Source organism: Myotis lucifugus, unplaced genomic scaffold (genome assembly GCF_000147115.1).
Source record: "Myotis lucifugus unplaced genomic scaffold, Myoluc2.0 scaffold_434, whole genome shotgun sequence".
Taxonomy (NCBI): Eukaryota; Metazoa; Chordata; class Mammalia; order Chiroptera; family Vespertilionidae; genus Myotis; species Myotis lucifugus.
The window spans coordinates 412,335-427,014 of NW_005871482.1; the positions used below are offsets into that span (position 1 = coordinate 412,335).

The following is a 14,680-nucleotide window of genomic DNA, read 5'->3' on the forward strand; positions in this document are numbered from 1 at the left end:
AAACAAACACAGAAGTTGTAACATTATTCTTGCAAATGACTATACGCGCTTATTTTTTTCTAAGTAAATTAGAATCAGATATGAGCCTTGATTCAGGGTCTGAACAGAGTGGCAGACACGATAATTAAACTGCTCTCATGAATGGCCTATTCCTAAGACATCGCACGGGAAAATGAAACTCTGGCAACGACACCCTGTAATGACTGAGAAAAACGTTAGGACCCAAAGAAACCGGACATGCTGTTGGTGGTCACCTGACCAGTGGCAGGCGGATGGGCGCTGGTGTTATTGTTCCCTATAAACTTATTTTGTGTTCTTTTAATATAAAAGAAACTTCAAAGTTTATCTTCTTTCTCAATATGAAAAAAAATATGCAGAGGTATTAGATGAAAAAATATAAAAATGCTGGTGTGGTCTAAATAAATTTTAAAAATGTTCCATTGTAGGAAATAAAAAATAGGTACTATCTGTTATAATTCTGAGACCTTTTGTTGAGAACATGTGATCATTTCAATGTGGATTTAGTCCACCAGGGGTGTCCATGTTTCCAAATTAAGACTTTTACATAATATTATTAATGAGTTGAATTTTAACCAAAGAAAACATTCTTTAAACAAATAGAGAAATTGTTAGCAAATACTGTCAGTGAATGAACAATGGTAAATTTGGCTCATATCTTGGTTTCTGTCTGGATTTACTGCTTATGGAATATTATTTATTGTCACTGAATGGGAGAATTGTGGAGCTACGCTACCTGTTGTCACAATACACATGTGCATATATATACACACATGTGCACAGTCACACATTCTGATGCATGGTCTATAGGTATGTATATTACAAACTTTTGGGCAAAGCATTGCATCTAAGACTAATTGCTTTTGTATAAGGAAAAATAACAGGAGAATAGGAAACATCCCTCCTCAAAATAGTTGAATGTTCATACCGCTAAGTATATATATATATATATATATAGCACGTCAGAATGTGCAAACATTTTACTTATTGCAAAGTATCTTAGAGATTTAGACATCATTATAAAACGTCCTCAATGCGATTTTGGTAACCTAAGGTGTCGGTATATAATACCAAACTTCCAATGAAAGAGTTTCATATAAAAATATCAGCACAAAACTGCTTTTTCAATCTGTTTATTGTGTGAGCAACCCAAACTTCAGTTTAAGTGCTGTTGAGAGTTTATTCCTAGATTCCATAACCCTACAATTGATAAATTTCATACCGTTTTAGGTATTTAATGAGATACTTAGAAATACTAAGAAAAAAATCAGTATTCAAAGGATTAATTTTGTTTATAATAACAATAAATTATTTCATCATCTTCTTCAGTTCAAAATCCAGCTTTGAACCCGAGGAAGGCTTTCAAGACCCCGCTCACAAGATGGTGGTCCTTCAACCGGTCGCGGTCTGGTTACCGATTACGCGAAGGATCTCCTTGTGGATGCCTCCTTCTTGCGTGTTAATATTTGCATCTCCCACTTGGCCATCTTCATAGCTAAGGCACAAAGCAGAAACATGAAACGTGAACAAAGGGGAAACGTTCCAGGAAATTCAGAAAGCATTTCCAACAGCTGAGAAAGGCTGTCTGCTACCGAGAAGACAGCCCGGGATTAGCAACAGCGAAAGACAGTGAGTTCTCAGCTGTATCCTAATGATGCCTGCGCACCGGGAACCACAGAGGAGCTTGGCTACTCCATACCTGATTATGCCTCGCCCTCGCCCCTTCCTTCCTGTGACGTTTTAACTTCAATCCCCCACAAAGCCCGCCTGAGCTGCAGGGAGCTCTCTGAGCAGACATCCCCACAGCGGTTCAGGAAGCCCGGGTCAAGTTCATGCTCCTCAGACCCTGGCTTCTCCCGCTTCGCTCACTTCCTCACCAGTGACTCTAAGAAACCGCCTCATTGCTGCCGTGCGCTCCAAGCCCACCTCTAATTACTCCTCCGCGGTGACCAGTGAAGCATTTCGTCTTATCACCGGCGGGTGCATGGGTCTGTGATAACGCGTTCTCATTTATGTGCCCCTTCCCGTAAGAACGCGCGTGTGTGTGTGTGTGTGTGTGTGTGTGTGCGCGCGTGAGCACGCTAAGCTTAGCCAAGCAACCGCAGTGACAACGCCGGCTGAAAGACAGCAATTACCGAGGCCTTTAGAAAGACATAATGACATCCTAGATGATCATTCATCTCCTCACATAAACTTACTGGGGCGATAAAAATTTCCCAAGAATGACTTTTTAAACTTCCACGATAATATTCAGAGCAGAATAGGCAATGCATTAATTTTACTTCATGGGAATGACTTCAAGACGGAAGCTGTAGAGAAGCTCTAAGTGCTTCCAAACAGATAACCAGGTAAGCCAGGTCTCAGAGATTCATGTCTTTCCCTCGCCACACACAAATCTCCCCGAAACAGCACAACACAGGGAAATGAAGCAGATGACCCGGCAATGGGAACTCAGGGCCCCCCTAACCCACTGCTCCAGCACCCAGGGGCAGCCATCGGTGTCAGGTTGAAACTCCCCAGCACTGACTCAAGCGTGCCCGCCAACACTGCTAATTGTGACCACACAAGTGTGTGCACACACATATATGTGGGAATATATATATAAATACAGGACCCTCCATGCTGAAATATGACTGCAAGGAATGGTGTATGTGGTATACAGCCAGTTATAAATACTTCCTCAGATCAAGCAGTACGTTCCCTGTGAAGAACCAGAGAATGTGTAACGGGAGACGCTTTAGAGGTGTGGAAATCTCGTCAGGTGCTCTGTGGAAGAACAGGTAAAGATGCATATTCTACTGGGCAGAAAGTCTGTCATCCTGGTTTCTGAATAAATCCTAGCTCCCCATTGAGCTGCAGGTCAGCTAAGCACCCAGAATCTGAGCCGAGGCCGGGAGGCGACCTGCCCACTGGAGACAATGCGGTTTGACCACGCCAGCCTGGCCAGCGCTGCCGGGGCTCAGACTGGAAAACAGCGGAGAATGACGGAAAGGGAACAAATCAGACACCAGGAAGACACGGCCTGAGAGAAAGTGGGAACAGGGGAAGGTCTGAGAACTGTTTTGGTTCTTCTTCTTTCTTTTTAATATGTTTTTATTGGTTTTTAGAGAGAGAGGGGACAGGAAAGGAAAGCTCAGACATGTGATGACTGGTGGCACTAAGGCACTGACTTCAAGGGAGAGAGACAGAAACATCCATGGCAGAGAAATGCCAACACCGATTGGCTGCCTCGTGCCCTCCCCCTACTAGGGATCGAGCCTGCAATCTGGGTATGTGCCCTGATTGGGAATCAAACCATGACCTCCTGGTTCATAGGCCCACGCGCAACCCGAGCCATACCGACTAGGATGCTTTGGTCCTTGATGGCTTCCCAATTAAAAGTACCAGGCCACTTGCGTCTCTACTGTGAATTCCCTAATGTGCACACATGTCTGTCCTAGCTCCATGGTGCTTTGGGTACAGTCAGCACACCTACTCTGTCCTCCCTACTTTGGACGCCATTTGAAAAAGGTACCGAGTCTTCATACGACCATCTGCGCTTCCTCTAGATCAGCGGTTCTCAACCTGTGGGTCGCGACCCCTTTGGGGGTCGAACAACCCTTTCACAGGGGTCGCCTAAGACCATCGGAAAACACATATAATCACATACTGTTTTTGTGATTAATCACTATGCTTTAATTATGTTCAATTTGTAACAATGAAAATACATCCTGCATATCAGATATTTATATTATGATTTATAACAGTAGCAAAATTACAGTTATGAAGTAGCAATGAAAATAATTTTATGGTTGGGGTCACCACAACATGAGGAACTGTATTAAAGGGTCGCGGCATTAGGAAGGTTGAGAACCACTGCTCTACATGAAAGCTGGCCTTTGGTTAAGATTTGTCTGTCATATAAACCTGTTCCCTTTTCCCATCATCCACTGCAGTCGCTTGTCTAACCCTACACCTCTACTGACAGGCACTGACACCTGACACAGGCTGCCGTGGCCGCCTCAGGGATGAATTCAGGAGATTTTATCTGCTATAAACCCTCCAGTCTGCAAGAGGTGATATTGCTCGTTTTGTTTGTATTTTTAATTTTATTTTTCAGTTGACATGCAATATTATTTTCTATTGGTTTCAGGTGTGCAGCATAGGGTCAGACAGCCATGTATTTACAAAGTGCCCCCCTCCCCGATATTTCCAGTACCTGCCTGGCCCCATACACAGTGATTCCGATAGATTGACTGTATTCCCTGTGCTGCACTTTCCACCCCCACAGAGCACGGGGGGAGGGAGAACGGAGAGCAAGAGCGAGGTTGAGATGGAAAGTATTAAGAAAAATGCCCACTTTCCCACTGTCAATGAAGCATGAAGGAAGCCCAAAAGCTCGAGAGTAAAACTGGCCCAAAGCAGTCAGTGCCTTAAACTCTGAAGCAGACCGAACACTAAAGGGCAAACAACGACCCCCGCCCTGGTGGACTGGCAGAGCCAGACACGCGGTGATGGTGGCACCAGGGCACCGGCCTCAAGGCAGACACGGCCCTGGGTGGCTACTCCTTAGCACTGCAGACAAATACTGGGTTGTTCCTGGGAAGTTCAAGTCCAGAAAGCAACACCGTTTTAAAAAGAAACAGAGCAAGATCTCAACAGGGAAGTGAGACAGTGACTGGGGTTTTATGGAGAAGGAAAAATGAAAGCATCTAAAAGGAAACAGAAATGGCGCATGTTCCCAGGAGCATAAAAAGATTACGAACATTTTAATTGGAAAATCAACCAATTTGCTTCAAAAGCCAGGAGAGAGAAAATAAGGCGACAGATGGAACGTAGCTGTCGGGAACTCCCTGGGGAATGAGAGGAAAGCTCGCGGACAGAGACTTTTGAATGTTCCGACAACCTTTACTGTCGACCCGGTGTCATAGCTCTGTCACCAGCCTCAGGTGGCACAGGTCACTCGTCTGTCTCCCTAAATCTGGAACCCAGAAGCGACAGCACTGTTTTCCACCAGCAACAGAGGACACTCACTGTGGACGGACGGATGGCCCGCTCTCGCCAAGTCCCCACGAGAAACCCGTGTGTCCACCCTCTCCATTAAGGTACGACATGGGTCTTTGCTCAGTGCACCCACTCACTAGCATTCAGTGTTTCTGCACAAGACAACGGGAGGGTCCCAAGTAGGAACATAATTTGCATTTTACTAGGGGAGATAATAGTCATGCAAATGACTTTAGGATAAGGAGCCGGGGAGGTGCAAAGACAGGGTGTGCAAAACTGGGGGTGAAGACCCAGATCTCGTCTGAGGGGGGCGTCTGGAGAGGCCCAGGGGGACCACCATGTGGTCAAGACTTGGGAGACCGGCTGCAGGCCGGGCTGATGAGAAGGCCAGTCACCTGGACGGACTGAGAGTGGAGAGAGTCTTGGGAAGAACTCCTCCAAGCTGCTGGATAATCATTCTACTCCATCGGTCGTCTGTAGGGTAAGTGAAGTGAGTCAACGTGCTCTACGTTGCAGAAGGCCACGTTTGTAAAACAATTGGCAGCCTGACTGAGCAAGGAATCATGGAAAGTCTGCTTTCGGAAAAGTCATCTATGATAATAAAAGCGTAATATGCTAATCAGACCAGACAGTTGAACAACCTTCCGGACAACCTTCCGGACGAAGCTGGGGGCTGCGAGGGCCGAGCCCCTGGCATGAATTTCGTGCATCGGGCGTCTAGTGTGATATGAACAGCATGATCTTAAAATTGTATCTGCACAGAAATGCAGGCTACACATCAAAGAATAACTGTGAGTGGGGACGTTATGGGTGATTTTCTCCTTTTCTGCTCACCGTTGGTTTGGTTTCTGTAGATTAAACAGGTATCTCAGGTGTGACAATGGTAATGTGTAACAAGCCCGGCCTTGTACATAACGGATTGGGAGCAGTGAGGAGATCAGAGTGCGGAGAATAACTGGTATTAGTTGGTGTGCCCTGCGGGGAGAGAGTGACCTGTCCATGGAAACAAAGGTACTGATGGGAAAAAACAGAAAAGATGAACTTGGGAGCGATGACCACCGTGAGCAAGGACACAGACATGGAAGCTGCAGCTCAGGCTCCAGGTCTCTGATGTGTGGAATCCCTGCACAGATTGGGGAGCAGGGACGTGATCAGGGGACTTAGCAGTAATGGGCTCCCCTTTGTACACGCTGAGTTTAAGGCGTTCACAGACTTCAGTTATAATGGGGTGCTTCACTCGTACCTCTATCTGCCAAGCACTGTGTCAGGCACACAAACCCCAACCCGACCTCAGGAGGTACAGAGTCACGAAGAAGACCACACGGTAAGAAAGACCCACAGAGAACCGTGCCCAGGGCACTCCACAGTGACCGGAAGCGGCAGCACCAAGGAGCCAGGGAAGCTTCTGGAAGGAGGAACAACAGGCACTAGGATCTCAACGAAGAGTGGGGATCAGCCCTGGCAGGTGGGTGCCCTCCGTGCACGGGCTGGAGGGGTCTGGAGGGTGGGTCTCTGTCAGTGATAACAGTCAGGATGGTCAAGAGAGAAGAAAGGAACAAAGTGGAATGAGTGCCTTTCACACACACATGGAGGCTGCACACACACACAAACACACATGGAGGCTGCACATACACACACACACGGAGGCTGCACACACACACACACACACACACACACACACGGGGGCTGCACACATACGGAGGCTGCACACACACACGGAGGCTGCACACACACACACACACACACAGCACACACACGGAGGGTGCAGGCACCGCCTCTCCCTTGCATCCTGCCCCGGATCTCCCTGTGACTCTGTCCAATGCTCCCTCACCCTCTAGTTCCTGGGGTCTGACCACAGCAGAGACATGGGCAGGAGGTCAAGGTCCCTCAGTTCCAGCCCCCAGGGCACCCTGGCTACCTCTGTCCCTCAACCGAAGGCCATGGCTCCTGAAGAAGCCGCTGAGGCCTCGCGCCAGGGCCTGCTGCCTGCTTCCCGGCCTTGTCCCTGAGGCTAAGGATGCACCGTCTGGTGACTCCATGGGACGCGGGGCCCCTGGCACCAGCATCGGTAAGGAGCCCACTTACAGGACAGAAACGCTCTCACTTCTCATGGACCCGGCTCCTGCGGGAAGCCGGGATGACAGTGTGTCCGGCTGGGTCACCGAGGCGTCCCCGCACCTGCCGCTGAAGCTCGAGGGGCTCTGTGGCCATCGGCACCGCTACTGCCCGCAGCCTGGACCCGCCATCTGACCAGCGCGGGCTCTTCCCTCGCGCTCACGCCGCCTCGCCACTAACAGGGACACCTGCAGACGTGTGCGTCTCGGGATGTGTAACTGAGGAGTCAGCAGGCGTCCTGCGCACACAGGCCGCACAGCTACAGAGCACGTGACCCTGCATCGTCAGGGACTCGGCTCTCACGCCGCCCGCAGGAGAGCAGCAGCCAGCCCGCCGACGGGCTGTGGACGGCAGGCCGGACACCGGGCTGCGCTCTCCTGACGCCGTCTGGGTGCAGCCACTCGGACCCGGCTCCGGAGGAACAAGCCAGTGCCTCTCCCAGCTTCTTTCTCAACGACCACAGACACGTCCACCAGGGATGCTCTCCCTCCCCGAGCCCTCGCCGGCCGGACGGGGACGAGGAGAACGTGTGTGTGTGTGTGTGGGGGGGGATCAGCAGCTCCACCTCGCTCATGTTCACTCGGGGGTGAAGAGGAACGCTGCTATACTCCAGCTCAGCTCTGAGGAAAAACCACAACACTGTGCCCAGGCGGCCACCCTGCATTCTGTGGGATGTAAGCCAGCTTTTTATAGTTTTCATTCCACGTCCTCATATTTGTAAGTATATAGAAATAAAGAATGCATATGTCTGTGTATGTGCCTGTATATATCTACACATGACACCTGTGTTTATGTATATACAGCCACATATACATACACACACGTATACACATGTACACATACATAAATACAGATAGATGGCTAAAAAGATGATATTTTTCTTCAATCCTCCCAGGTTAATAGCATTTAAATATCACTGCTTTCTTCCAGCTTATTAAAATAAAACGGAAATGCGAAGTTGATGGAGATGACGTGTGTCACACACTGGCGGCGGAAGCAGTCACCGCGACCTCCCTGACGGAGGACGGTGACACAGGTGGGCGCTGTGACACTTACACGAAGAAGAACCGGGTGCAGACGTGCTCGGTGTTCGGGACGACCCATATCTCCCCGTGTCTGTGCAGGTCCGGCGAGGTGATCACTGTCGGCGAAAAGGTACGTTAAAGAAGGATTTTATCCGAGTTACGACATCCCTCCCCTTAGGAACCTCAACGCAAAAGTACGTGCAACATTAACCCATGAAAGACGGTCGACATCGTTAGTGATGGAGAAATGTAAACAAGAACTCTGAGAGGCCACTCCACACCACCAGGCGTTGGCGTGACGGCAGGTGCAACCTGGCTGGTGCGCCATCTGCAGGATGCGGGTCCTGGCTGCCTGGACTGTGCAGGTAGCGGCCAGGGTCCCAGAGAACTAGCAAGTGGCACAAACCTACCAAACAGCTCCCAGCGGCTGCCAAAACCCCCAACTCAAGCGTGAACTCTCATCCCCAGTCAGATTTTCAATCAAGAACAGAGAAAAGTAGATGGTCGTGCAAACTGCCTGCAGTCACTTTTCTGTCCCAAGTTCAGAACAGAAAGACAAGTTCAGTACAGGAACAGAAAGGCCTAGCGGACTCTCTCCTCAGTGCTCGGTCCATCTTCACAATTGTTCATAATATCACACATCAAAGCCAACTAAGGGAGAAGGCGGCACCTTCACACAGAGATGAGCGATCCCAGGTCAGGCAGCTGGAGCTGCCATGCTGAGGTGCCTGCCGGGAACAAAGCAGCACTGTCCGAATTCTGCCAACCCGGCTCCTTCGCTCTGACCTTTCCGACCTCTATGGTAGCCGTGTTCCCTCTGTGCCCTTAGAAACGGCCCCGAGGAATAATACTTTCACTACTCAGCTACGAGCATTCCGTTAACTCTTTGCGGGCCAATGTTATTTTTGGAATTCAAACAGTCTGGTCCAAATTAATTGACGGGATTGAATGTTGAACTTTTTAACGTTCTTACTGCTCGACATTGGTCCTGCTCCTAGCGCCTGGTCTGTTGAGTCAGCCTCGAGGTTGGACCAAAAAGCATTAGCACATTCCCATTCCTAAGTGCAGATATGACAGAGTGACTGCTACACGGCTTGCAAGAACCACAACTTACCTTCACATAAGGCTATGCATTTTAGGTTACGGCTTTGCAGGAACTGGGATTGCTGTCCTTTTTTCTGTGACTAAATTCCAAGAGAATTTAAAAATTAGAGCGAAAATGGGGCAGTCACTAAACTCGGCGATTAATTAAAAAACAACAGTCACTAAGAAAGCTCCCAAAAGGCCCCTCTAGACTAGCAGCAATGTCCTCGCGCTCTTCCGAGCGGCCGCTCTGTTTGCTACATCGTTAAATATTGTACATAGTCACTGTTAAAGCACTCTCCAAGTGAACAAAAAATGCTAGATTACACTTCAATCGCCTCACAGCAGAGAATTCAAACTTGTTTCCACTGGAAGCCTGGAATCTCTACTCCCTGGGGCATAAAATTAAAGTCGCAGGAGCCTCTCAAACATTAAACTCAGTTTTTCCCAGCCACCTAACTATGCAAAACCCATGCTTATAACTTCACTCAGCCACAGGGGTGTCAGATTTGCCTCTTGTGGAAGATCGGGGGTTTTGTTTTTAGATATTACATTAGCTATACTTTTTTAAAAAAAATCAAGGTCACATCATTCATCCGATGGATTTCAATTTGTCCAGAATGCTTGTTTTCTTTGAAAAACAAGGGATTTGGCCCGGCATGGCTCAGTGGTTGAGTGTCAACCTATGAACCAGAAGGTCATGGGTTCAATTTCCAGTCAGGGCACATGCTCAGATTGAGGGCTTGATCCCCAGTGGGGGCGTACAGGAGGCAGCCAGTCAATGATTCGTTCTTGTCATTGATGTTTCTATCTCTCTCCCTCTCCCTTCCTCTCTGAAATCAATCTATATATATAAAAGCCTAAATGACTGGCCAGTAGCTATGATGCTCAATGACCACCAGGGGGCAGACACTCAATGCACAGGCATGGAAACATGGAACAGACTGATGAATCTCAGAGGGGAGGGAGGAAGGGAGAGGGCAGGAAGAGATTAACCAAAGATCTTATTTGCATACTAGAGGCCTGGCGCACAGATTCATGAACCGGTGAGGTCCCTCGGCCTGGCCTGCAGGGATCAGGCAGAAACTGGCTTTTCAACATCCCCTGAGGGGTCCCGGATTGCGAGAGGGCACAGGCCAGGCTGAGGGACCCCACTGGTGCACGAATCCATGCACCAGGCCTCTAGTAAAATTATATTTTAAATAAAAGAAACAAGAACTCTGTACTTGCTCTGCTCTCTGCCTGGAGGTTTCCTCCCACAACTGAAAGCATGCACCCCCCCAACCCTCGGACCTTTAGTCAATTCCCCCCAACTACTGCCTGACACTCATCCTCGCTCCATCTCCCACACCACCACATTCAACAGCCCCTTCCCCAACTTCTCTCTGCAGTATTTACCATCCGCAGGCTCTCCACCTGAATGTATAGCCAGTTTACTTCTCTCCGCTCAGCAGAAAGGAGGCTCGGAGAGGATGTGTCTATTTTTAATCCTCACGGTAGCCTAATGCCTTGGAGAGCCTCCAGCATCGCCGGAGGAGCTCGATACAGACTTGCTGAGTATTTATTGAATAAAGGCATTTGGGTTATTACATTTCAGGGTGAGTTTCGTTCCCTTGTGAGTAATGACCACTTAAAATAATTCTGCAGACTTAGAGAACCCAAGCATTTCTGGGAACCCTGCCGGCTAACGGGGGGGCGGGTGGGGGGGGGCACTCATCGGGCGCGGCCACGCAGGTTGCTAGACACCTGTGATGCATTGCTGCTTTTACTGCTGGATGCCGGCTCATCCTTGGCTGACACCTTCTGCTTCTTGTTCATCCCTGAAAACATCAGCAAGACAATCATTTAGGAGCAAAGCTGCACGACACAGCTCAAAACGCACTCTGTCCACACGGCAAAGTTCCACTGCAGCAAAGGTTTGGTCGCGTGAGGCCACTGGCAGGGACAGTGGCTGTGTCCTCGGTACCCGGGGTGGAGGGTCAGGGGGTTCAGAGGCCCTGGTGGAGGTAGGAAGCAGACAGGCGGGCGTTTTTCTTTGCATTGGAACAGGAATGGGAAATTCTCTCGCATACATTAGAGACAGTAAGAAAATTCTTAAAATTTGGTTTAAAGGGCTTTTAGACCCGTTCTTTCATTCTTACCATCTGGTTCGCAGAAGGAGACGGTAAGGGGTTGGAAACACGAACAATATGAAAAATAGTTATAGCCCTGGCTGGTTTTGTTCAGTGGATAGAGCATCGGGCTGGGGACTGAAGGGTGCCGGGTTTGATTCCGGTCAAGTGCACATGCCGGCTGGCGGGCTCTATCCCCAGTGGGGGGCGTGCAGGAGACAGCCAATCAATGATTCTCTCCCATCATTGATGTTTCTATCTCCCTCTCCCTCTCCCTTCCTCTCTGGAATCAATAAAAATATGTTTAAAAAGGAAAAGGCGACCCAATGAAGAAATACTTATATTTATACTATAAATATATATATATACATATACATATATACATACATATATATATATATAATACTATACATGTCCCATTCCATGAAGAATTTACTACTTCTCCTAATAAAGAACTATGTAAGTCCTCTTGTCTACGACACTCAAAGCCTTAGCTTTGACTGTTTACTGTGAAACACTTGAGACATAACCGCAGTGGGATCCCGTCTGTGTGAGACGCGGTCGACGGCAGCTAGAGCGCATCTGAAAAGGCTCATCCGCTGCTCTGAGTGAGGATGCGTGGTTGCGGTTGGTGGCTGCTGTTTCAGAAGCTTCAGGAGGAGGGAAAGCCATGGACCAACTCCCACTGGGGCGGCTGCAACCTCTCCAGGAGCCTGTCTCTCTCTGCCCCCGGACGCCCGGCCCTCGGACCAGCGAGGAAGCCCCTTCATCTCACTGCCATGTTTCGTACATTTTTCCTGATCAAAGACACCAGGAATTTGCTGACAGCTCTGGACCCCCTACCAGACCATGAACATTCTCACGGATTTTACATCCATTTGTACCCCCACGGTCCTGTCTCTGAGCCCATCGAAGGGGCCTACGCACCAGCTTGAGAAGCAGAAAATCAGAGTCTTTGATGGTTTGCTGTGTTTTTCTTATCTCTAATGAGGCTGTCTTATGTAAAGCGGTCTCACATTAGTTTTTATTGTGTCCTGCTTTAATAAGATGTAGAGCCGGGTTTCTGCTGGTTTTAATTATTTCCTCCGTTGAACTAGGTCACTGCATTGCCCATGCTACCTTATTCTTCCTAATATTACTTATTGTCCTAGTGTTTTTTGGCACATTGTACTTTCCAAATTGCTGCAACAATATTTCTCAACCCTGTGCCTTCCTGGCACGTGGCTCTGCCTCCCTTTCCTCGGGAGATGGAGGCTAATTCCCAGCCTGGAACACAGAGGGCTTGTGACACTCTGACCAATAAATAGTGCAGGCAGGAAGTGACGTCACCCGGCTGCCGAGGCTGCACCAGGAAAGGCGGACGGGGTCTACCTGGTGCTCCTAGGACACGTGCTCTGCCCCAGGTAAGGGCAAATCACTGAGCACAATCTGCTGTCACTGAAAAAGCACAAACCAGGGCAAAGAAATGAGACCGGAGGCCTGGCCTACGTTCCTCTGGTTACCAGACCCTCCAAATACCCTTTCCTACCAGGGGGATCTTACCACCCAGGCACCCGGCATGCACTCCTGGTGCGGGTTAATGTAATCACGTACACACACACACACACACACACACACACGAACACAGAGGCAAAACCAACTATATGTGCAGGTATATGAATGCAAGACAGGAAACACATCGAACACAGGTTGTAGACCAAGAGGAGAAAATTTCATTTGTTACTAATGACTTTATATTTAAACAGAACAAAATATTGTTTTTGAAAATGACACTGATCATTTAAACATATTCCAAAAAAAATTAAAAGAAAAAGAAGAAATTACCCCAAATTCCACCACGTGAGGGGAGTCATTGCTAACAACTTGGTGACCCTTCCTTCTGTATTCTGAACTGACCACACTCCTCTCAGCACTTGCTTTCGATTGCTTCTAAGACAGTTTTCCCCCACAATTTCATCAAAATATTACCAACAAGTTGCCAACGAGTAGGATGATTTCAAGGGTGTTTTTTCTAACCCTACAATTTCCATACTGTTTAAAACTTCTCTATGGGATATATAATAATCCAAAGAAAAGAAGTTGGCATGTTATGGACTTATACTCAGGGATCGTGAAGTGATATGTATGAATACTTTCCAGTATTTAATTGTGGACAGAATACATACAGAAACTACTGATCCAAAATTAAAACTGATCTTGAAATTGACAAAACACATATAGCTTCTTGGACCTTAAGGGGATTATTATACATTCATCTTGAAATGTGCACTTCCTTTTGCTTCTGACATTGATTTGAAAAAAAGTAATCCAAATACATCAAATAAGCTTCAGTCACTTGTTAGAAAATCATGCCTGGCATATACAACAATAAGGACACGAAAACCTAACCCATGTTGAGGTTAGATGTGAAATACAAGCTCACCTGAGTAACCAAATGATATGCTTGACATTGGACTTAGGTAGATTCCGCTGCCGTACATGGCACCGTGGAGCTGCAGGGGGGAGACGGGAGAGAAAGTGGTGGTTTCCGATGTTAATAGCTTACGAAAGGGGCCATCGATCTCAGCGGGAGCACTGGCTGTTAGAAATGACAAAGCGCTTACGGCAAGGCCTAACGTGAAAAGAGCAACACTGAGAGCCTTGTCCTTAACGTTCAGGGTAAGTGACACATGGGAAATGCTGGGCAGAGCAAAATCCCTTCCCACCGGCGGTGACAGAGGCCGCTTCCTGTAGACCATGGTCGTGGGCTTTTGTGCTAATGAGTCTAAAATTCTGAAAACGATCCAGGCTGACACATGTGCGAGGATCTGGACACGAACCCACTTGCTCGTAAACCGAAGGGTCCTGCTCCGATGTGCATTGTGCACAGGGTCTCCCTCGTTTAACCTGCACATCTTCACGTCGCCGAGTTCCATTCGCTGAAACTCTTCAACTGGTCGGAGAAACGCCTCGGCACGAGGAACATTCTTTCTCAGTGTCGGCAAGTTCTCGGGCCTCGGTACCCTCTTCGGTACGAACTGAATCTGTGAGCGTTACTGCAATTGAGTCATCTCAGCGGATCAGCGCGTGGGGTCCAGCTTGTGGGGCCCGGTGCTGGGGCGAGCCCCTCCTTTCCTGACCCCCACATCCTCGGGTGAAATGGCCTGGACAGCGGGGATGCGGGGCTGGAGGGGTGAATGACGAGGCCTGTACCCCGTGTGCTGCCCGCGCCAGCGCTGCCTGAGGCTGGACAGCAGGCCGAGGGCCCGTGGCGTCCACGCTAGTCCCCCCTTTCCTTCCCTCGTTCACCCCGAAGCAGCGCTGCAAACACGTGTGTTTGACGGACAGCGGATGCACGGAGGCTCT

The 14,680-nt window shown here is 48.6% G+C and overlaps 1 protein-coding gene across 1 annotated transcript in view; it reads right to left on the reverse strand.

Annotated features, from left to right (window-relative positions):
• Nucleotides 1-1,135: 1,135 nt before the first annotated feature.
• Nucleotides 1,136-14,680, reverse strand: part of LOC102419868 (poly [ADP-ribose] polymerase 8) — a 128,102-nt gene continuing 114,557 nt past the window's right edge. Inside the window, 5 exon segments of the mRNA XM_023744176.1 lie at nucleotides 1,136-1,513; nucleotides 8,173-8,257; nucleotides 9,256-9,325; nucleotides 10,971-11,044; nucleotides 13,758-13,827. Coding sequence (XP_023599944.1) covers nucleotides 1,411-1,513; nucleotides 8,173-8,257; nucleotides 9,256-9,325; nucleotides 10,971-11,044; nucleotides 13,758-13,827 — 402 coding nt within the window. The 3' untranslated portion in view covers nucleotides 1,136-1,410.